Source organism: Canis aureus, chromosome 36, assembly GCF_053574225.1.
Source record: "Canis aureus isolate CA01 chromosome 36, VMU_Caureus_v.1.0, whole genome shotgun sequence".
In the NCBI taxonomy this organism is placed as follows: domain Eukaryota; kingdom Metazoa; phylum Chordata; class Mammalia; order Carnivora; family Canidae; genus Canis; species Canis aureus.
The window spans coordinates 11,666,897-11,692,162 of NC_135646.1; the positions used below are offsets into that span (position 1 = coordinate 11,666,897).

Below are 25,266 nucleotides of genomic sequence, written 5' to 3' on the forward strand. Positions count from 1 at the left end.
AATAGCACAAAATGGAAAACAGTCTAAATGTGTAGCAATAAGTGACTGGTTTAAAAAATGCTGCAGGGATCCCTGGGTGGCTCAACGGTTTAGCGCCTGCCTTCCACCCAGGGCATGATCCTGGAGTCCCAGGATCAAGTCCCACATCAGGCTCCCTGCATGGAGCCTGCTTCTCCCTCTGCCTGTGTCTCTGCCTTACTCTCTCTCTCTCTCTTTCTCTGTGTCTCTCATAAGTTGATAAATAAAATCTTTAAAAAAATAAAATAAAATTAATTAAAAATGTTGCATATCCTTACAATGAAATATATTTAGTAATAAAAATGAATGGACATTTGTAGAGCAACACAGATGAATCTCAGAATAATTATGCAGAGTGAAAGAGACTATATAAAGAGAGAGCACATCCTATATGTTTCTATTTGTATAAAATTTTAAGAAGTGCAAACTAATATATATTAAAAACAGACCGACCAGTGGTTATCTGAGAGGGATGGGGCAGGAAGAAGAGATTACAGAAGGTCATGAGATCTCTTGGAATTGATGGATACATTCATTGCTCTAATTGTGTACATGATTCACAATTGCATGCATATGTCAAAACATCTGATTGCACACTTTATGTATGAGCAATATGTTAAATGTCATGTATGCCTTAATAAAACTGCTAAACACACACACAGCTTCTCTCTTATGTTGGAAGAGGTTATTCAATTAAGCAGTTATGAAGTAAAAAGACTTAGTAGGTCTAACTCTGCCTTGAGAAAAAAATTTCCACAGCTGAGCCTAAGGGCCTCCTTAAGGCTGCAGGATATGAGACAGGATACATGAATTGGATGATTTTGTTTCACTGTTTTATAAGTAGTCAGCATCATGGATGCTGGCAATTCACTTTCTCAAGCATATGTTAAAGAGGGTAACTTCCACAGATGTGTTCCCTGCTTACATTATACTCACATATTCAGTGATATCCCAACCCATCTCACAAATGCTCTTGTCATGACAACTTACGTCCCATAGTAATTAAGCTTGGTAACTCATGTGAAGATAAAGATGATTTTTGATGTTTTTTTTATCTTCTTGGAAATTCTTAATAATTTATGAAAACCACATAAAATCGTATTTCAGATGACTCAAATCACTGTTGACACTCAGAATAACATTTAAAGTCTTAATAGGACCTTAATCAACATCTAGTATCCTTTTACTAAAATCATGTTATTCCATATAAATAATAATATACTGAATAAATGTTACTCAATATAAAAGGAAACAGACGATGAATCTAAGTCCCAATTTTAACAGTCCCAAAATTCTTTGGCACCCCTCCCATCAACAAATATATAGAGACAAGGCTAAAAATCAGTGTTATTACTTTAATCTCTACAGTTCCTCATCAGTGACTACAATTTGTTTCATATATTTGCAAATCCTTTTCCTTACATGTGCTAATTTGACTAAATATCAAGGCAAGCAGAGGCCTATAAAAACCTTGTATTTTATTTCCATTTCTCTCCTCACCTCCTACCTTTGAGACATTCTTCTTTTTCTTTTTTTTATTTTTTTTTTAAGACAAGAACTATTTGTTTAATTTCTTCATCAAACTCTTATATGGAATTGAAGTTAGAATTTGTGGTGTCTCAGTGGAGCAAAGGGCTGGATTGAAAAAGGTGTTGTTTGCTTCTTGCCTTAAAGGGAAGGTTAATTTCTATCACCATTCCTCCTTAGAATTTTGATGTAGACAATTGACATGTGTACATTTTTATGAAAATATAGCGGTTCTATATACACACACTGATGGGGGCTCTGCAATATAGAAGAAGTTGACAGTAGTGTGGGCCATGGTGACTGAGTAAGCAAAGCTTTCTGCCACAGTTCTCTTTCAAACCAACTTCTTCAGAAATAGCATCACTTTGGAAAATTCATTTTAAAAGGTTAAGTCTTAACAAAGCCTTCTTTTTTTTTTTTTTTTGAAGGCTTCTGTTTTATTTCACCCTTGAATTTGGTGTGTTTTCCAGCTGCTGAAGGAATGGTGTGCAACCATCTGTGTTCAAGCGATGGCTGTTGGGGACCTGGCCCCGACCAGTGCCTGTCCTGCCGTCGCTTCAGCAGAGGAAGGAGCTGCATAGAGTCTTGTAACCTCTATGACGGGTAAGGTTATCTTACAACATCACCTTTACCTCATGAGCTTTGAGGCACTGGTTGGTTCAGATTTTTAAATGATAAGAAAATGAAATTATCTGAATTTCAGAAATTGGTGAAATTGCAGAATGTGTGTGCTGGCTGATGTTTTTAAGGGGAGCTCTTGTTGCGAAAACACCTGAAGAATTATTTTAAGGGGAAAGAATTTTATTTGAAATAAGACAAGTCCAAATATGTCCTTCTTAATAAATTGTAGCAATTTATACTGAAGCAAAATTGAAAAATATATTCTTATTTTCCTTATGAAGAAGATTGTTACAAGTAATATTTCCTCTCATATCTCCCAATAGTAGTTTTTTTACATGCTTTCCTATTAATTTTCATCTGGAATTACTGCATAACTATTACATTTTTTCCATCCAAATTATGTGTCTATTTGTATATTAGAAAGAACGATATACATTTCAATCTCTCTGACAATTGCTTAGCCCTATAGAAAAATTGCCTTTGTAGTTTCTACTTGGAGAGGTTTTTGAAAGCAGTCTACCACTTTCTAAAGATAACCTAAGCAGTGTTTTAAATTAAAAAAATGAGTGGGAAATATCAGAATGGGAGACAGAACATGAGAGACTCCTAACTCTGGGAAACAAACAAAAAAAATGAGTGGGAAATATCAGAATGGGAGGCAGAACATGAGAGACTCCTAACTCTGGGAAGGGGAGGTGGACAGGGGGTGGGGGTGACTGGGTGATGGGCACTGAGGTTGGCGCTTGACGGGATGAGCACTGGGTATTATTCTATATGTTGGCAAACTGAACCAATAAAAAAATACATTTATAAAAAAAGAATTTCAAATTCCTTGTGATGCAATAATAATCACATTGCCAACAATAAACCTAGTGTATTTCTTGTTACATGGCATTTCACATACTCATAAAACCAGTTTATCATAACATACCATTTCATGCATCACAGTTGTCCTCTATTAGTCTTATAATACATTTTTTAGCACTGTTCTCCAGTCAAATTTTCATATGATGCTCACTGAAAGGATTTTCAACAGGTTGGTAAAAGTGTAGTTTTGAAATTATCTCATTTCTTCTTTTGCCTCATAAATTGTCCCATTTTATTTTATTTTTTTACAGGTTCAAATCCTTATAGCTTTAGAATTCTGCATGTCATTAATAATTCAATAGTTTATTATTTAAATGACCTCTAAATGGTTAATATACGAGGAATATACTTGTTCTGAAATCAAACCATGAATTGCAATTTCATTACAATGATAATAGAATTGTCCTCAATTTTAGGCAACATTTCATGATCTGAGATAACATTGTACTTTTGCATTTTATATCAGAAAGATAGAAATCTACAGTCTATAATAATAATAATATATTAGTATGTCTCTTCTTTGAAAGATGACCAAAACCAGTTCCCTTCATGAAATTTAGGGAAAAAAAATAAAATGAGAAGTTTAAGTATGAAACTTTTCAAAATAAGAATTTAATTGTTTTTCAGGAAATTTTCAGCTTACAATTTTGTAAGGTACAATCAGCTCATAAATTTGATAATGGATAACAAATTATATATTGCTTTTCTCATTAAATTGTAGTCATGTTTATTCTCATTATAAATGAATGATATTTCTGTATGTAAAATACTTCAGATCAAAACATGATTATTTGTTCTAAAGCCACTGATGCTGTTAAAATTTAATTAATAGACTTTAATATTATTTAGTGAATGTTACATTATGAATTCATTGAACATATATATGCAGTTCTGGAGAGGAATTGAGCTCCGGAAATCATCTTCTCTAACATCAACATCTTTTTTTTTTTTTTTTTAAGATGCTTAACTGACTGAGCTACCCAGGTGCCCCTAACAGCAACATCTTATAAACACTGAAAATTGATAGAATTGGGGATCCCTCGGTGGCTCAGCAGTTTAGCGCCTGCCTTCAGCCCAGGGCATGATCCTGGAGACCTGGGATCGAGTCCCACATCAGGCTCCCTGCATGGAGCCTGCTTCTCCGTCTGCCTGTGTCTCTGCCTCTCACTGTGTCTCTCATGAATAAATAAATAAAATCTGAAAAAAAAAAAAGAAAGAAAATTGATAGAATTAAGCGTTGACCAGTGTCATTCTATTGTCAAAGAATCAAGTCAGTCCTAGAATTTAGGGCATGTGAGTTCCATCCTGTTTCTTTTCCAGATGATGTTTTTCCCCCTTAATATTTCAGTTTTAACCTTGTCAGAAATATGAAATGGATGAATATGTGGATGCATATACCATCTTTTGTCTCATGTCCGCAAAATAATGAAAGCCAAGAAAAGGAAAAATACCTGTTTTCTAAATAAACAACACTGATTACTAGACCGTTTTGGAAGTTTAACATTTTCTAAGTCATTATATCAAAAGTATTAAAGAAATATATGTTTTAATGTATTTTGTAACAGGAATAGGTCTCTAGGAAATCATATGTAAGGGCTACTTTGAAGGATAATAAATGAAATTGCCTTGTAAAAAGTCTGACATAATTCTAGCCTATGCAGTGATAGATTTTTCCACCTCCAATCTTGTGGTACTGACTAATTTCTTCCAACATTGCCTGGTAGTTAAAACAGCCTTTGAGGAATAATGAATTCAAAACCTAACTTCATCATTTCCTTGTTTTCTTTTTTTCTTTTTTATTTCCTCGTTTTCAATCTTTGATAAATAACCTAACTGTTCTAAACTTAGTTTTCATATATGGAAAATGGGAATAATAATAGTGTCAACTTCATAGGATAATTATGATTAATAAATGAGAAAATGCATAATTAAGTGTTGCTAGAATTTTTACTACTAAGGTGATTATCATCATTTTCTTTTTATGTCTATTAATCTAAGCTGATTAGATGGTTAGTCAACTTAAAGCTCCTGAAAACAAATAACAAATAGGACATTTACCAAAATCAGGGGACTGACATTTATATAATTTTTATATAAGAAGAAATCCTCAAAAGAGGAGGTTCTGAAGGCAAAAAGAAAATCAGTTAATTCCTGGCTGTTAGCATTCAAATCCAGGTCATAGAAGTTACTGTATTTCAGCAACTCTTAACTACAGTGTGCAAGCATTTAAAATGAAAGACAAAACTCATTCCCATGCAATCTTAAAATTGTTCTTAACTGGCAACATGGTCAAATGCTTTTGAAATGTTAAGAACAACATGGAAACATCAGAAAGAGTGCCAGTCTAAGCTCTTTGTGGGCATTTTTATATTTAAAAATCACAACCTCTCATTGAAACACTTTTTCCCTTTCACAGAGAATATTTGCAAAGTGAAGTCTTAGAGATGTTAAGGGATTTAAGGCCTAGAAGTATTAGTGTTGACATTGGCAACACCAGCCACATTTGGGAAGAACTTGACTCCAAAGCATTTGCTCTGGATCACAGGATTGGCTAAGGTAGCACACACAGCAAGACTGTGAGAAATGTAGAGTAGTAAAAAAAAGTGACAAAAACTTCAGTATGCAAAATTCAGCTCAATACACAGTGATTTGTTAGGTTAGATTCAAGTGAAGGGAATCTCTGGCAAAGTCACTGTATAATAATTTGGAAGTAGAGAAGAAAAAGCAATGATGGAGACGGTGACAATGAAGAACAGAAGAGGTAATGAAAATTATAAGAAGATTCTGTTCTGAGAGCTCTAAGGAGGAGAACCCAAAGCCATGCAAACAGTAGTCTATAGAAGAAAAGGCAGCTAGATTGTTCTCCATGACTTTTTCGGATATATTCACTTTGTCAACTCTGTGTGTGGAGAGTGGTTTTCAAGAAGAGAAAAAAAAATTTAAAAAGCATGACAGTGTTTTCGTACCACAAAAATTATGACCTTCATTCAGTAACATAACCCTTTAGCAACCCAAGAAACTGTACTAAAAAAAGAAATTTACTAATGATTGCAGGTTTTGCTGTAACTGTTTTATAATTTCATTTTACTGATACTTTTTATTATTTTCACAATTGACCAACCATCCCCCCTACCCTCATACCGGGTCGTTTTGGCGTTTTTATTCTGAAGATTTCCTCTGTCAAGTGCTTTATATAATTCATGTTGATGAAACATGCAGAAGAAAATATTTCTATGTAATTGAGATTTTAAATTTAAGGAAATTTGTAAGAAGCTTAATTCAAAAATAAAAAAAGAAGAAGAAGCTTAATCCATAGCAAACCAACATCTCACTTTAAAAATGCAAAATCCATGTAACTAAATATGTGCATTGATACATAACCAAACCATCAATTTAACTTAATTATTTTGCTTTAAAGTATGTGTGGTTTTAATTTAACCAACAGAAAATATAGCCCACCTTTTCAACTTCTATCATTTATTAAGCCTTTACAGTAACCAAATGAGATAGTTCACTATGAAAATAAGTGAACACTTTATTTTAGGGAAAAATAAATTTAAATTTATCACCTAATTAATCCATAACTGCCATATTTACAATGCTTTTAGCTTGGAATGACAGCTCATGATATACAGACACAAAGTAATACAGAAACTATAGATATTTAGTCAGGTCTCGTTAATGACTTATAACTGGCATTCTAAATTGTCTTTATCCAGTGCTTCATCCTCTGAAACATTAGTAGGAATGGGATATTTAACATATTATACATGAATGATATCCAAATATTGAAATGAAAACTTGACAGTAGATATTGATTGGAAGGCTTATTATTGATAACATTTAATATTTAAATAGCTACAAAATGTAAGGTTATGGAAAGGGATAACCATCATCCTAGATTTTAATTAGAAAGTTTTAGAATGTTATCATTAAACTGTTTTTTTTTTATTTTGTACCATATAGAATTACTTCAAAAAGATTTTAAACTGAAAAGATGTTGTGATATTAGATCAATAATCTAAGAATATAAAATCTGCCATAAAAAGATATTTTCTCTAATTCTCCAAGGCAGTTGTTTAAAAGAAAAAATGAAATCAAAGCATTTTTTGAAGTTTCACCAAAAATAAATTGAAGAGTCTTGGGATTTGAAGGACAGGGATGGGGAATATCATGTAACTTAGCAACAAGAAAAATACAATAGTTCTTTCAGAGTTTAAAAAATAAAGCTCAGCCAAGAGTAAAATTTTATATAGAGACAAACAGGCACAGCTTTACTTTAAAAAAGGTAAAAATGATTCTGCTGTGTCATCAAAAGAGTCATTCTTTTTCTCTTTCTTTCTTTCTTTCTTTCTTTTTTTTTTTTTTTAGAATGTTAGGATATCTCTCACAAGAGAGAGGTTTCCTGAATGAGTCTATCGTTGAACCCAATGGAGGGCAAGGAGAGCCATCTGGCTGCAGTTTATCTTTTCTCCTAATGGAGAACTTATTCCTTAATGTACAGGGAAATGATTCTGATGCTTCTGGCACATAGAGAAACAGACTCTAGAATTTACTCTGCCAATAAGACTTTTAGCAGATGTTACTTCATTTGTTAAGTTGACAGCTTGTTTGCTTATACCACCTCATGCAGCTGATGTTTTCACAGTGAATTTCGAGAGTTTGAGAATGGCTCCATCTGTGTGGAGTGTGACCCCCAGTGTGAGAAGATGGAAGATGGCATCCTCACCTGCCATGGACCGGTAAGCTTGAAGACATCTGTGGTTGTGTTGGCTTATTTAGCTTCATGTGTGAATGTTATGTCATTGCTTTATCGTTTATCCATCCATTCAACAGGTGTTTATAGCTTACTAGAGGGAATCATGTTTGATATTCCTCCCTCAAGAGGCTTACTGTTTGGTAGTAGAGATGAAATATTTACAAATTCAATTTCTGAAATATTTATATTTCAGATAATGTATTTAAAAAGAGGATATGGATATGCCCTTGAAAACTGCACAGTCTTGAAAAGAAAGGAGAACTACATAAGTAACTAGATTGAACCAAAATAATTATAAAATATACGTATGTATAAATTGTTATAGGAACACAAACAAGAGATAAATTAATCTGTCTTTGGGATGGAAAGTAGGGCATCAGGGAAGGCTATAGAGAAGTGATGTTTGAGTTGTGCTTTGAAGAAGAATCTGGAGAGAAGAAACATACAAAGATATGCGAATGTAAAAATTCATGGTGTATTTGGGGTAAACTATAACACATTCATTTATATGTTTGATTATTTAACTGTTATGTCATTATGAAGAACATTGTGAAAGACAGAAGGGAGAGGGCAAACACTTATAAACTAAAATCTAAAACAGTGTGATAAATACTATGGCAGAAAGAAAAACAGAGCTATGAGAATGAAAGAGGGGTTATGGGATCAGGAAAGTCTTGATGGATATATGTTGGTATTTACATGTTTGAAGTTTGCCTTATAGAGAAGATGATAATTCTTTTTCAGATCTCCCTTTGGTTCCCATTATTCAGATGTTCTCCTAATAATGAGGTCAATATGAGTTTGTTATTCCAAAGTGCTATATTCATCCTTCTTTAGACAAATTTCCAGGGTTTTTTTTGTGTGTATTGAGTCATTTCTCAATAGATTATTTGGGGACCGACATTTGGGTGTAGCCAAGAGCTCAACATTGCTCCATACGAGTTTATATGCAATTAAAACAATACTAATTTTTCTACCAGAGTGCTTACTCAGCACTTATTTAGCTTAGAAAAAAAATATCATTGAGCCCTCCAAACTTCCAATAGGCCCCAATGAGCCATTCTGGAACTTCATCTAAAGAAGGATGTGGAAAACTTGGACAGTTCAGAGGATTACCACCAGGATGATTAAGCTTGGAAACTCAGACCTCTGAGAAAAAGAAGTAATGTGATTTGGCCTGAAGAACCAAAGTCTAAAAAGATAATTTAATATGTAAATGATCTCCAAGTAAGTATGCAAAGGGTACATTTGGCTATTTTCTGTCCCCGCTAAGGCTATTAATGGAAAACACAATTAATCCGCAGCATGAGAAATGTGGATGCTGGAAAGAATGACGTGAAACATGGGGAAGTATAAGTTCTGAAATAGGTTGTTAAAGCAGACTGAGCTATCTGTATAAGACTTCTTTAAACACTAACATATTTAGTCAATATGTTAGTATTGGCATAATATGTTATGTTATTTAGTCAAAAGTCAAAGAATGAAAAAAAATATGTCTTTCAAAGAAACTGAGTCTTTGGAAATGTGCCATTACAATAACAAGGCAGGCTGAAAAACCAGCCCTGTGCTTTTTCTATTCCTCATGCTGCCTCCCATGGTATAAAATTATGCTGGTAAATATCTTTTGTTAATTCATTTTAATTTATATGTGTTCATAGTATATCTGTTCATTCTTTTGTTACTCGAAAGACTGAGACAGTTTATAAACCACACATAGAAGACCCTAATAGTTAATGGTTTTTCCCCAATTTTCAAAATTATTTGCTCACTAAAAAGAGTGGAAAAACAGATTTTTGAAGAACACATTTTGATTTTTTAAATGACAACATCGTGGGGCCATATAGTCAAATTTACCACCAACCGTTAACATTGTCAATTGATATGTATAGAGAATAGGAAAGGCAATAAATCAAAAATAGGAAAGGTTTAGTAAACCTGAATCACTTATTTGGGGAAGATCAGAGCACAGAATCAAGAAAACCTATTTTTTTACTTGATCAGTAAGCCTTGAAACGCTAGGCAGGTAAGAACACATTTTAGGACAGGTGTCTGAGAAATGGGCAGAACTGAGGAGCTCAAACGATAGCCCTAACTGTTCTCACTAGGAGATGGCCTGCTTTCAGCTTTTACAATTTATATTGGATTTTTGCCATTTCTGGGTTCACATATTGATTATCACAACTACAGACGGATGTGCTTCCCTATGCCATGTAACAGGCATCTATCATTTAAGATATCCAAGAAGTTCTGGAGACTTCTTTGTGAGGCTGACATTGTGATGAGACTGAAGTCATAAAGCTGGTTGGAATTCCCACACCTGGTCTTATGATTTACCTGGCTTGTCCATATTTCCCTAATAATAATTGGGAAATAATAATTGGTACACATGTATATTTGTCAGACACTATTATATCTGAAGCATACTATCACTTTTTCCATTTAAAATATAAAGGACCCAAACCTATAATAATTAGAAAGTTGCACCAAAAAGTCAGCAATCTGTATGATGTGGGACTGGGATTCAACTATAGAAGTGACTCCTCCCACCCCAGGCAAAATTCTGTAATATAATAAGGATAATATGTTTTCTGAGATTATAACTGTTGTATGTAAAATGGGATAATATTACACTATTTAAATGTGATAGAAACCCCAGATAATCTTGAGAGGGCCAACTTTGAAATAAAACAAGTCCCTGATTTTATACGTTTGCATGTCTGCCCTTGGTCTTTTTATTTTATTTTATTTTTTTATTTTATTTTATTTTATTTTATTTTATTTTATTTTATTTTATTTTATTATTTATTTTATTTATTTCATTTCATTTTTATTTTTATTTTTTTAGCTTTTTTTTTATTGGAGTTCAATGTGCCAACATATAGCGTAACACCCAGTGCGCATCCCATCAAGTACCCCCTCAGTGCCCGTCACCCAGTCATTCCCCACCCCCCGCCCACCTCCCTTTCCACCACCCCTTGATCATTTCCCAGAGTTAGGAGTCTCTCATGTTCTGTCTCCCTTTCTGATATCCCCCACTCATTTTCTCTCCTTTCCCCTTTATTCTCTTTCACTATTTTTTAAATTCCCCAAATGAATGAGACCATATAATGTTTGTCCTTCTCCGATTGCCTTATTTCACTCAGCATAATACCCTCCAGGTCCATCCATATGGAAGCAAATGGTGGCTGTTTGTCGTTTCTAATGGCTGAGGAATATTCCATTGTATACATAGACCACAGCTTCTTTATCCATCATCTTTCAATGGACACCAAGGCTCCTTCCACAGCTTGGCTATTGTGGACATTGCTGCTATAACTTTGTCCTTTCCACCTTATTCCCTGTACTCTTGTGTGTTCCTATCAAGAAAGATAAGAAAGGGCATGTGAGAAGAAAGGGAAGTAAGGGAAATCAGAGTTTTAGAAGATTAAAATATAAGCCAAAGAGGCAGCATACAAAGAAGAGATAGAGAAGGAGAATGATAAAAGATGAAGTAGTTGTTAAAGTTACTAAAGGTTCTGCTGCCATAACAAATAACCCCCATATTACAGTAGCCTATAGAGACAGGCACTGAGGGTGGCACTGGATGGGATGAGCACTGGGTGTTATGCTTTATGTTGGCAAATCAACTCCAATAAAAACATATACAAAAAAAAAAAAAAAGGAACATTTAAATCTTTTTTCATGTAAAGTGTCCTGCAAGGCAGCCCTCCTCCTCCTACTGGTCTAATGCTCCATCTGAGATGCTTCACATTTATGGGATCTCTGCATCTTCATCGCATCTTTGCATCATGGCAGCAGGGAAAGAGAAGGCTGGAGAGTTTAGCACTGGCAGTCTCATAAATCGCTTCTACTTAATTTCATTGTCTCAAACAAGACACACCTCACTTCTTGTGGGAGGAGAATTTCAGTCCTCTGAGTGGCTAGAAGTGGAAGAGAATTGGATACTGGTGAATAATAGCATTGTTTCTTAGAGTAGTTACCAGTGAAAATCATCAATTGTCACTGCAGAAAAAGAATGTAATATTTCTATCAGGATTTAGCTTATCCTTTAGTCTGCTGGGTGCATAATTGAGTCCAAAGGTAGTTTAAAATCAGAGATAAGGAACAATATTGCCTTCACCTCTGTTTTTTTATCATTGCATTAATCAGTTCATTCACTGAATTTAGGTTCTTAAAAGCTTTGGGAATATAATGATAGAAGAGTAAGCATTAGACACACATATTTCTAAAATCTCTTTATTATGGAAATGAGCTTGAGAATCAGTACATTTCATTTCTTTTGAGATTTGTCAGGACATATTTTAGTTATGTCAGCTTAGAACATTAGGTTTTATATCATGATAATACAATCAAATAGGTAAAAGATGCCTAAAAAACAAGGAAATATACAAAAAATCTTTTTCAAGTGTACGTAAATATTAAATATGATTTTAATTTTAGCTTCATATTTTTCGTGTCTTCTGATTTTACCTGGATATTATTTTACGTCAAGAGAATTTTATAGAAAAATAAGTCCTAATCTCTAATTTTGACTTTAACTGTCTAATTTACTCATAGTTTTATTCTTGCATTCTGCAAGAAGACATCAGCATGTCTCTTGTCTTGTACAATAAGTCATGCCACTGAGCATACTAGCACAGTAAATGATTTTGTATAATAGATGGCATTACGTGCCTAAGTACCCATGAGCAGGTGTTAAAATTGGAAGCATGTGAAGTATTCTTTTTTGGTAGGAAATAAGAAGTTGCCAATAGCAAACTCTTCAGGTTGAATGGGGATTATGTTTCATAGGATAATTTTCTTCTAGTTCTAAGTCTTACATCAAAATAGTGAAATAGACAGGTGCTTGATTGAACCTCACCAGTCCCAGAATTTCCTGAAACCTCTTCCTGATTCCTTTTTCTTCTTTATACCATTGTTCTTCATTAGCAACCTCAATCTTTAAATTTAAAAATATTATATTTATTGATTTCCTGATGTTTTGTATCACCAGCGTGCATTGTCTGACGGCTTTTGAATTAACATTTGTAGAGAGATATAATGCACTCTTGTGAGTAGACGCTCCCTGCCTAATACATAGCTCTGTCCAATATTAGTTCTTGACTCCCAAATTCACAAACTGAGTTAATTCTTTTTTAAGTCTATTATGCTCATGGGGTGCCTGGGTGGCTCAGCAGTTGAGCGTCTGCCTTCAGCTCAGGGTGTGATCCCATGTCTCTGGATCGAGTCCCATGTCGGGCTCCCTGCATGGAGTCTGCTTCTCCTTCTGCCTCTGTCTCTGCCTCTCTCTCTGTGTCTCTCATAAATAAATACAATCTTTAAAAAAAAAAAGTTTATTATGCTCATATTTATATCACCTTTATTATTTGTTAAGTTTCTTCATATAATTTTATTTTGCATGCGCCTACTTTATTATTGTGGGGCTTTTGATATTTGCTCATCAGAATGTGTCTTTATTGTGCTCTCAGTATTGTACTGTGATTTATTAAAATTTCTATAAATAGACATGTGAGTTTTAGCATTATCACAAGCTGATTTGAGATGGAGAATAACCTACATATTAAATTTTATTTGCCTAAACTAATTCTTAATAATTCAACCATAGTAAAATTTAAAATTTGTTGTTCAAATAATCATAGAAAACCAAAGGAAAGTTTACAACTCACTTGTACATTGAAAAGCTGAAAGTGCGACATTCCCATTTGTAGTCCTGAAAATGCTCCCTAGTTCCCTAGGGGAAGGTTGGCCACTGACTGAAGTCTCAGTAACTAGACCACATGAATACCAGAGGGAACAGCATCCATTTTCCTTCCTTTATTGTGTTTTGTTTTTCATACTTCAGGGACCTGACAACTGCACAAAGTGCTCCCATTTTAAGGATGGCCCGAACTGTGTGGAAAAATGTCCAGATGGCTTACAGGGGGCAAACAGTTTTATTTTCAAGTATGCTGATCAGGATCGGGAGTGCCACCCATGTCATCCAAACTGCACCCAAGGGTAAGCATCCTTGCTGGCCAAGGACTCCATCACACAAGTATCTTTATCCTTGACACAGTCTACTACATATGTAATATTCTCATATAAAACTCTATTCATCTCTATTAATTGTTGATTTGAAGAGGAAGACTTTCTAAGAAAATGGTTTATGCAATCAAATGTATACCCTCTCGGATATTTCTGTTTAACATTTGCCTAAAAGTCTTCTATTGACACCTTTATGAAGCTGTTGGCAGGTATACTTTGTACAGAGTGTAGAATTCTTCCAAATGCTACTCGATATTAAGATATCTTAGAAAAGATAAGATAGTCATCACACTTTTGAGATTTGTGCTTAATAAATCTTTAATAGAAGTTTTCTGTTTATATTTCTTGGTTCTTACAACAAAACTGAAGGTAAGGATAGCTCTCTTTGCTGAATAGTGCCTTGGATTACTCCTTCAAAAAAAATATATAGGCAAAATAGTGATAACAGAAAAAAAAAGTTTGGGGGGGAATTTAGTGATATGTATATCAGTAAAATCACAAATACATTTTGTAAAAGTAATTGTATTAGAGGTTAACCTATAACCTAGAATTTCTTCGACCAGTACATAGTTTCTATTGTTTCAAAAGGATGCATTATACAATGAATAATAGATTACCTTTGATAACTGATAGCAATTGAAAAACAAAAGCATATTATAGAAAGAAGAAAAGCACTGAACTGAAAGAAACAATGTCACTCATCTAACAAATCCCAACACCGAATTTTTTTAAAAGATAGCAGCAAATCTATTTCAGTAAGGGCTTTTTCATTTTCTCTCCTCCAGAAGGTGATGCATTTCGACTTGAGAACAATTTAGCATACTCTACCCTTCTCCTATCCATAAATCCTCTTCTCCATTATGAGCGCCCACACATATATGCACACTCCCACGTACAGATACATACACTTGTTGTTGAGAATCATCTCGGGTACTTTACATCTGGCAGGAAACTCTGAGATTCCATAAAGAGATTTTCTGCCAGATTAAGAGCTAGCTGTTAGGGGATATTGAAGAAGTTAAGCAAGCAACATCATTTTCTGCCAAGAGGACATCAATTTGCAGATGGTGCCACAATTTCCTGCAGGTCAAGAAATCAGCTTAAGTCCCTCTGTGAAGTAGCAGGTCCTCAAAAGGTAAAGTAATATTCTGCATTCAAATTCAAATGCAGCTTGGAAGAGCTAATGTCAACTCATTGGTTTACACTACATAAGCACATAGACTGAAGATACTGAAATAGTCACATAGACACTTCGCTTCAAGGAAACTAGAAGGAATAAACTTCTCCCCTTGCGAGTTTTTGGCACACTTGGGTTAAGAGTATTTCATGAAGAAACAACTGGTACCACCGGAGCAGAAGAGTCAGCAACAGAAAGGGAAAACTTTGCCTGCTAAAATAATCATCCACGGGAGGGTTTTATTGTTTTGCAGCTAAAATTAAACCAGTAAATTATTCAATATAATGTTGATGTCAACAGCTGTTGCCATTCAAAATGAGACCTTTTGCTATTTTTGCAAATCTAATTACAAGAAAGCCATTAGGGAAATGAAAGTGAGATCACAGAGCCATAGTCTGGGTGTGTGGCTGGTGTGTCTTCCTCTCAGCCCTTTTAAATCATGATTATGTAATAAAAGAACACATATATGGTGGGAAGAAGTAGAAGTAGAATGAAGAGATCAATTTACCACAGCAACAAAAGCCAGACATCAATTAAAAAGGAGGATGAAGGTATAAAGAAAACCAATCCAACCAGATCATTTAGGAACTCCAAGTAAATAGAAAAATGTCTTTAACTCAGCTATTGAGGAATGACAATGAGACAGAATTTGAATGTTGTATTTCTTGGCATCTTCCAAGGTAAATGGATTCTGTAATGATTGATTTAGTCCTGAAGGATTTTGTATTTGTTTTCCTTTAGCCTCCTGCCATCCTTTTCTTAATATCTTCCATATTGTCCAAGTTCACTTACTTCATGAAAGTTTTATGGTCCCAACCCCAGAATTCCTAAATTCCTAAATCCCACTCTTTAGTGCTGCTGTGCACCACTGTGCCTTGACATCCTTTAGTGAAGCGATGAGGTGCTCTGTGCAGTTAGGCCTTTCTCTTCAAATTGCATGTAGAGATAGGATTTTTCCCTACAAAGATCACAAGGACAATGGAGATGATGGAACAAGTGACAATTTTTATTCCAAAACACATGTACTAATTGACCTATGGGTGTGAGCTCACCACGCCAACTCCACTTTGGAAAACATCTTTTCTTTTATATGTTGATATTATGTCAGCTAGATAATTCAAGAACCAAGTTAATGGAAATAGTCTCTCAAGTCACATTTTTTTAGAAGGAAAGTTCTTACTTTGAATACTGTTCAATGATTTTCTGAAAATAAAATTATGTGTGTAATACCTTAAAAGCACTTTTATTACTCTGAAAGTACATTAAATATATTGGCTCTAATAAGTTCTTTAGATACTTTTAAAATCGGTTATCCATTTAGTATCTATCAGGAGATTCTCATTAATATTCCTAAAGAGGTGGTGGTTGGAGGGGGTGGTTAACATTGTCTCTTCTTGACTTTTATGTTTAGCAGCCTTTTCTCATTTCATGCATTCTTCAACTTAATTTGAATACCTGCTGTGCATCAGCTATAGTGATAGCTAAGTTCAGAAATGACTAAGACACAGCTCTTGACCACTAGTGTGTCATGTTTCAGTGACTTTTCACTCTTACAGTTTGTATCTTGCATGGAAGACCCTTCCCCATTTTGTGAAATGATGAGCAAGCATTGAAAACTTAGAAATAATCCTCATATTTGAAATTAGCAGGAGAGAAATTTCTTTAAAGATTTCTGAATTAAATTTAGTAGGTAATTAAATTGCTATAAGGGCATTTACCATGATTTCTACACTAACATCATTGAATCCAATGATAAATACCAATTTAATTTTGATTTTGGACTGGGATATTTATTTTTCATAAGGCATCTTTGAAAACTTTCATTGAATATTTTTGTTGATATTAGAATTGTGATTTCATATTACTAAATTCCCTATATGCCTTAATCTTTTTTATCAACTCTTTTTATATTTTTAAATTTATATAGTGAAAATTTATTCGCTGATGGAAGGAAGAGTGAAATTTTTTGTGTATACTCTTTTAATTGAAATTTTAAAATATTCCTCCTTTTGCATTTCAAAATTTGAAAGAGATTTTGTCAAAATATCTCAACTACATTAGATATATGGGTACATCAAAGCGCTTATAAATCAGTAAGTAGTAGGCCAATTTTTAACACATCTCAGAGTTCAGAATTCCAGATATTTTTGTAAAATATTATATTAACATGTTATAGTTTTTGATCTTCCTGTAAAGTCTTTACTTTGTAACACTAATTTTGCAGAGGGTTGCATTTTTCCTTATCCTTTTTTGTCTCATATTGGGATTTTGACTTTTCAAAACTTTAATGTTTCTGTCATTTTATGATCTTGCTGGATCCATATGAATTGCATATCTTAATTCATTGCTTAAAGTACAAAGAGTTGAAATAGAGTACACATCTTTAAATACACAGCAACTTGTATTTAGAAAGCATGAGGGGGTTTCAGGCATATCCTTATTCTTTGTCTTCCATCTTTTGAGGTTCAGCTTATAAATATGTTTAAATCTTAAATATCCTACACAATCCCCTCAACAAACTTCCCCAAGCCGACATCCTGCCCCCTTAGTACGCACCTCCATTTTCTCTTGCCTCTGTTCTCTTCTTGTCCAACTTGCTTCTCAACCACCTCACAGCAACTGAAATTCTGGTGACCTCAAAAAACACAACTAAGTAGTTCTTATTTTATGAGACCTCTCTTTACATTTGACATTGACAATACCCCATTTCCTGAAGGTCCTCCTGATTTGGCTCCCATGATGATGCAATTACTTGTTTCTATTCAATTATATTTTCTCATGCATCTGGTATATGAGCTCATTTTAGGTCATTTACTGGTCATTGGAGTTCCTTGGGTTTCAATCTCAGGCTCTGCTTTCCTCACTTTATGGAGGTTTCCTCAACAATCTTATCCACTTAACAATTTTAACTTTCTCCTGTACGCTCTTTTAAAATTGATCATCATACTGGTACTTTGATGCTCCACTACCACAGGCCCCTCTTTCCAGCGAGTGAGGAACATTTCTTACCTAAATGTAGGATGAGCACACTAGATACATACTGTAGATCCATAAAACTGAAATGATCAACCCCTCCTCCCCCTACACACACACGAGGAAAGGTGACCTGCCTCTTGCATTCTCTCACTATTGTTCTCACAGACAGACATTTGATTCATGTTTAATTCCTCTGACCTTTCCCCTCTGTCAAATCAGCCATCAGCTTCTCCCTCCCACCCCCATACTATTCAATATATCTCTCGAATCTGTCCCCAGGCCTCTATCCTAGTTGCCATTTCCCAAGTTTATTTTTTTTTTATTTTTTTTCCCTTTCTTTTTTTTTTTAATTTATTTTTTATTGGTGTTCAATTTACTAACATACAGAATAACCCCCAGTGCCCGTCACCCATTCACTCCCACCCCCCCCCCCCGCCCTCCTCCCCTTCTACATTTCCCAAGTTTAATCCTTTTTCATCTCTTACATAGACTAAACACAGTCTCTGTGCCAGAGGAATCTACCTGGATCCCAGCTGACCAGCCTTCACAGGGCAGAGATCCATGTTAAACACAAACAAGCAAGTCCATTAGTTCTTTAAAACCCTCCAGTGGTTCTCCATTGTTTGCCTCTAAGCAAATAGCCTTCAAATTCTGGCTCCTGTCTAATGATCTGGCTTCTTTTCCTTCTCCCTGTTGCATCATGTTTCCTCCCTGACTATTCAGAATTATTTGTAGTTGTTCATGTGCACTGGACATTTCCTCAGATGTATGCTTTAATTCCCTGTTGTACCTTATCTATTAGAAATCAGTGCTACTCTCATTCTGGTTCTCAGCACCATGAACTTCAGCTTCCTGACTTTTCCATGGGGATTACTGTGCATTTCTGAAGCTAAGTGTCCCTCCACTGTGCTCCCTTAAGCCACTCTTTGTCTCTTATTATATTTATCACATTATACAATATACATCTGGTTATGCATCTGTCTCCATCATTAAATTGTGAGCTCGTTAAGAGTAGGAAAAGTGTCTAATTCATCTTTTTCCCCCCTCCAGCTCCTAGAAGAGTAGCAACACTTAGTAGGCATGCAAACAGTTTTTTTTTAATGGATGACTAAAGATCCTTCATTATTCACACTTTCCCCTCAAGTTGAATTTCACTTTCAAATATTTTTTATCTTTCAAAGGTTATTATAAAGACACAGATTGCAAACTAATCATAGCTTTTCAGCTTATTTCTACTTGGAAATAAGAAGTAGGCTATTAGTTTTACAAAATAGCAATACTGTATAAAAAGGCATTTTGAAGAAGATAGAATATGAACCAAGAAAAAATTAAGTTCTTTAGAATAAAATAAAAAGAAAACAATATAAGAAAATTTGGGAACATTTTTAGTAGTTATTTGTTCCATTTTAAGAAATGGTTTTGGTTATGGATTATAATAGCAATTCAATGCTCTATGCTACATATATATTTTTATTTACTTCTTTAAAAGATTTTTTCATGATGTATTTCCCTTATTTTTCTACACTAATTTTTTTCTGGCCTACTCAAAACCAATCCTCAAAAAAGAAAACAACCTTCTACCTAGTAATATTATAGCAGATATTGGTGAGTCAAAGAGACCATGATTTAATTATTATTATACATAGTTATATTAGTTTACCAATGTTGAGAGTTAGCAAAAGATATAATGGTCAGTCTACCCTATACACAAGCACCTTATTACGTCATTATATAGTGATTTTAACTTCAGCTTCTTTTTCAGTTTTAGAAATTAGAGTTTGGGGAAAAATTGGGATCAGCAGAATTAGACAGTTCTATAAATCATAGCTGTAGAGGGACTCTCGATAATGTACTGGAGCTATACGTATTTGATGAGAAAAAAGGGAAAGAAATACAATTCAAGTACATTGGAAGATGGGAGAAATGATATTTCCATAATACTTCAAAATGCAATTCTAGGGACTGTATGTCAGGATTTTCTGTACTTCTATAATTTCACTTAAATGTTGATCTCAGTGAATTATTTACTTACCTGGTTCTCACTGTAATCATCTCCTTGGGGAGAATTTATTTATTTGTTATTGTTTCAGTTAAATGTGATGGCAGTTTAAAAACCTATTTTCGTTTGCCTGTTATGGCACTGTTCTTTTAAAAGAGAGTGTCAAGATAAACTGCAGTATGGTGAAACCAGTTAATTTGCTTTTTAAATGAATTCATGTTTACAGATAAGTATGTTTTAAAAACAGTTACAACCAAGGAATGGAATAATGTGATTATGTAAAGTATCCATAAGAATAGCATTAAAGCATGTTAAGTCATTTTCTGCCATAATCAATCTTTAATGAGTATTAAGCATCAGGTTATTATATTATACTGAATAGCTCATGTTTCCTTTTTTATTGATTTTAGTTTTCACTTAAGCTTAAGTCCTTTTAGAAGAAACTGTATACATAAAACCAATTATAGTCATTGAAATATCAAGTAATTCAGCAAGACATGTACACATGAATGATGCAAATTAACTGAAAATATTAGAAATGAGTTATATGTATTTGGAAATAATCCACAGAAACAGGGTACAATTTCCTTTACTGTGGACATGTTTCTTTGCATTCCACTAGGATAGTATTTGCAACTTATTTCTCTGTATCCAGCAAGCAATAATTTTCTCACTGGCTTTAAATTCATAGTGTCCCAAAACTGTCTAAAAACTGTAATTAAGAATTTGAAACAATTGTATTTATCTTACTGATTCTTTTCCCAAAAAATGACTAATTTTTCTTTTCCTTGTATTTTTAAAATTTGGATCTTCTGCAGGTGCATAGGCTCAAGTATTGAAGACTGCATCGGCCTGATGGATAGGTACTTGGTGTGCTTGCTTCCCATGTTCTTCCTCCAAGGCTCCTTGTGTGAGCACTGGTGCATGTGTGTGCATGCCACTGTGAATGGAGAATGATGTTTTCTGTTCTGTAATTGCCTGCAGGTGTAGCGGTCCCACTAGTCATGACTGCATTTATTATCCTTGGACGGGCCATTCCACTTTACCACAACATGCTAGGTAACATCTACCATGTTTCCATTTTGTCACTCAAATCTTTTCCAAATTATCATGGATAAAAAAAACTAACCAGTTGGGTGAAATTTATAATATGTTAAATTAGGAAATTATGAAACAGGCTTATAACACTACTTTTCAAGCCACATTCCTTACCTTTTTTCTTTATTCCTTATAAATTTAGAATACAAATTAGTAGTATCATTGATTTTTAACTTTGTACAATTTAAATAGGATTTCGATTTATTAATCAAATATTTTGATTAGAGTATTTTTTTATTAATTTTGTAGATTCTTGCAAAAATATTTTTAAGAGAGGAGTTTGTAAAAGTTGACATATTTTTGCAAGATGTTTCTTGTTTAATTTGATTCATTTTCTGATTTTATATTATTTTGAGCTGGTTGGTGTATTCTGTAGGCATCAGAATTACTGTAGACTAAAGGCTATAGAAAATACTTTATGCAGGTAAAAGTACAAATTGGAATTAAAAAAACAAAGCATTCATTTAGATTCATACAGACACCAATGCATGAATGTTTACAGTGGCTTTATTCAAAATCACGAAAACCTGGAAATGACTCAGATGTTCTTTAATTGTGATATATCCATACATTGTAATGCTACTCAGCAACGGAAAGAAACTAATGACATATGCAAAATATGGATGGATCTCAAATACGTTATGCTAAATGAAAGAAACTAGACTTAAAAGAATACATACCATATGATTCCATTTATATGGCATTCTGGAAAAGGCAAAGCTATATGGATAGGAAATTGGGCAGTGCCAGTGGCAGTGTTGCCCAGTGTGCCTGGCAATGGACATGAGAGGATTTAGAGGGGTAATGAAATTGTTCTATATCTTAACAGTGGTGATGGGTACATGAATGTATGTGCTTCTCAAATATTATGATTCAGTAGATTAAAAAGGATGAATTTTACTGTCTATAAATTATATTGATAAATTTGACTTTTAAAACATCTCATATTTAGGAAATTAGTAACTTTGCAATGTTATGTAGAAATACTGTTTGCTTTCTTTTTTTTAAGATTTTGTTTATTTGAGAGAGAGTACAAGTCGGGGGAGGGATAAAAAGAAAGAGGGAAGCAGACTCCTCGCTGAGCAGGGAGCCCTATGAGGCACCCCCAGAACCCTAAAATCGTGATCCAAGCCCAAGGTGGATGCTTAAATGACTGAACCACCACCCAGGCACCCCTTGTTTGCTTTTTTTATGAAACAAATTAATTGTATCTTTTGCAAGACAGAAAGTAGTGGTAAATTACCAATAGCAGGATGATAGCTTGGGATGAAGTATATTGCCTTTTAGTGTAATTTTTTATTCAAATTTAACATGCATAGTGTAAAAGTATGCAAAATATTGGTGTAAAGCTCAATGAATTTCTCTAAATGAAACATTTATATAACCATCAGTCAGATCAAGAGACAGAAAAGTACCAGAGATGGAAACACCCTTGTGCCCCATTCCAAGGATTACCGTTCTAAATGCTAACACCAGTTCGCCTGTTTTTGCACTTTATATAAATTGAATCATACATATATGTTCTTTGTATATGTTCTTTGTGTATGTTGAAACGTACATATATATTCTTTTGCTAAATATTATATTTATGAGGTTCATCTGTGTCACTAAATTTAGCCATATTTTTCATTTATATGAAATATTTAGCCTATAAAATTTTTTAGAACAATCAACTAAGGGATGTGTCTTATTAACAGGTTTTTAAATTAAATTATTTTTTAAAAGGATGCTGTAGAAGTAAGTGATTTATACAACAGTGGCACTTTGGCATTTGGGACCAATTCAGACTAATTAATACAGTTATTTAGAGCAAGGTTTAAATTGTGGGAAAAAAATCCGCAAATGGAAAAGAGAAAGAGAGTTTCTAAGGCCCAAAGTTCAGTTTTATACACCAAGATCCATTTTAGATTGTTCCTATATTTATGAAATTATTTTCCTCCTTGAGACTTTGGTTGAGTCACTGCAGTATCATTTTGAAGAGTGTTTCCGCATTTGATTCAGTGACTTTCTTATAACTATTCCAGCCAACTAATGAGAGGTAATGTAATGTGTTGACTAAGTATACTGTCTTTGGAATCAGATTTTCTAGGTTTAAAGTGAGGCTCTATCATTTTTTAGATGTGTAACCTTGGGTAAGCTCCTTCAATTGTCTGAGACTTCCTTTCTTCATGTATAACATAGGAATCTTAATATAGTTTATAAATTAGTTGTGAGGAATGAGTACATAGAATAGTGCCTTGCTCAGATAAATCACTCAGTAAATGTTGTGATTTATTATTTTGCTATATAACAAGGCTTTTAAATGTTGGGGTTGGGAGAACATAACTCCCAGAGGGAGGGGGAAGCTCTCAAAGTCACCCAGGGAAGTTTCATGTGTATTTCTACCCCTCATGGTGGGTCCCTTGATGGAAGGGAGGTTATTTCTTTCTTTGCCTTGATAATCACTGTCATAATAAGGGTCACTGGTATGGATGGCAGTAGGTCATAGGCAGAGGCATATGCAGAGACAGAGAAAGAGTTAAATCCATAGTGGTGAATCACTAGTGGTTTTCAATATTCAAAATCATAGTGTATCTTATTATAGATTTAATATTTCCAATATTTAAACAAAAGTAGTTTGGGAATTTTCAATCCTATTACTTACCTGGGTTCTTAGGCCATTCCCTATAGTCTCAGACTAACATAATTCAGATTAGCTTTGTCATAAATAGGTAACAATGTCCCATAACAGTATGGATAGTACAGTTCATCCATCATTCCTGTAAAAAAATCACCCCTATAACGCCTTTGTACAGGGAAAAAGCAAAAGTTTTTGTATTTGAAAGCCTGGATTCAAGTATTTGCTCTACCATATTTCTTATGTGTAAAATGGGGATGATAATGATAATTTTTAAAATGGAAATTTTTATACCTCATCAGCTCAGTATAAATGTACAGGAGCTATTATTTAGTATATATGTTCATTGGTGGTAATCACATGCCCAGTTGAAATATTGGAAACATAATATTTTTTGAAAATGTTATGAGGTTACGTTCTACTAGTATTGTATGTATCAGTAGGGCATAAATCCAATAGTTTAGTAACTATAGAATTGACGTATCAAAATTTCTCAGGTTTTAAGCATTTACTTTTTTTTTAAGCATTTACATTTTGTATCATACTTCTAAGTATAATAATTTCTAAAAATTGGTAGCAGGGAGCTAATTGCTTCTTTTAGAAACTCTGGATATCTTTTGAACTTAAATTTAAAGCAATGTCAGTTGTGTTGACTTGTCAAAATTATTTGACTTGTCACAGGCTGTTCATAAGGCAGTTTGGAATTTAAATAAAAGACTTAGCTTGGATAAGTTTATGGGCATGGAGCATTTTAACACAGATTGGATGAGAAGTGAAAGTAACAAGTAACTTTTGGGGGGGGTTCTTATTATTGTAGTAAATGCTCATCTCTCTAAAATGTGGTGGGTGCACATTTAATTGAAAGCAGGGGACTAGTCTAGCAATATTTCAGTTCACTTTCCATTTTGAACTTGCATGATAGTTTTTAAAAGCTCTGTCTTAATTGATTAAAGTAAATCTTACATAATAGGCAGATAAAAAACATAGGAGAAAATAACTGTTATAAGTTTCGTAAACCATGTTTTAACTGGGAGATTACCCAAATGCCTAGTTTTCTTTTAGTCACAGAAAATTGCTTCAAGCATGTAAATGTGGCCATTTCGAAATATTTAGAATTCATACTCCCTACTGCCCTGTTATGTTGTATCTGTTTCCTAAACCAGCAGGAAAAAAGATTGAAGATTTAAATGAAAACAGGTGAAATGTTTCCAATCTTGATCGACTTTCATTTTCTAAGCAGTGTTATTCTTTCCCAAGCCTGCAATTTGTGAATTGGTTTTCCACACTCCATTTACTTTACAGGCTGCTGCTGGAATTTCTTCCAGGAAGATTGGATAGGATGGAAAAGAATTTTTTTTTTCCTGTAGTGTCCTAGACTATGAAAATAATACTTGACTTTCAGAACTTTTCCATACTTTCCTTGTCAGAATTAAATGCCTTAAAAATAGCATTTACCTGTGTTTTTTTCCTTCAAGAATCTTATAAAGAAATATTTTCACCAACTTTTTATTTATTATTCTTTTTGTATTCTATTTATTTGAGCTTGCACACAAGCTATTTTCATAGAGATTGTGATGGAACAA

General features: G+C 33.9%; 1 protein-coding gene across 9 annotated transcripts in view; it reads left to right on the forward strand.

Moving 5' to 3' along the window:
• Positions 1-25,266, forward strand: part of ERBB4 (erb-b2 receptor tyrosine kinase 4) — a 1,106,505-nt gene that overhangs the window by 840,302 nt on the left and 240,937 nt on the right. For 5 of the 9 annotated variants that reach the window (XM_077885345.1, XM_077885343.1, XM_077885349.1 and 2 more), the window contains 5 exons: positions 2,016-2,148; positions 7,682-7,775; positions 13,635-13,789; positions 20,787-20,831; positions 20,953-21,027. In XM_077885345.1, the coding sequence (XP_077741471.1) occupies positions 2,016-2,148; positions 7,682-7,775; positions 13,635-13,789; positions 20,787-20,831; positions 20,953-21,027 (502 nt within the window). The remainder of the gene's footprint in view (positions 1-2,015; positions 2,149-7,681; positions 7,776-13,634; positions 13,790-20,786; positions 20,832-20,952; positions 21,028-25,266) is intronic. The other 4 variants (XM_077885348.1, XM_077885346.1, XM_077885344.1 and 1 more) reach the window with 2 other exon arrangements.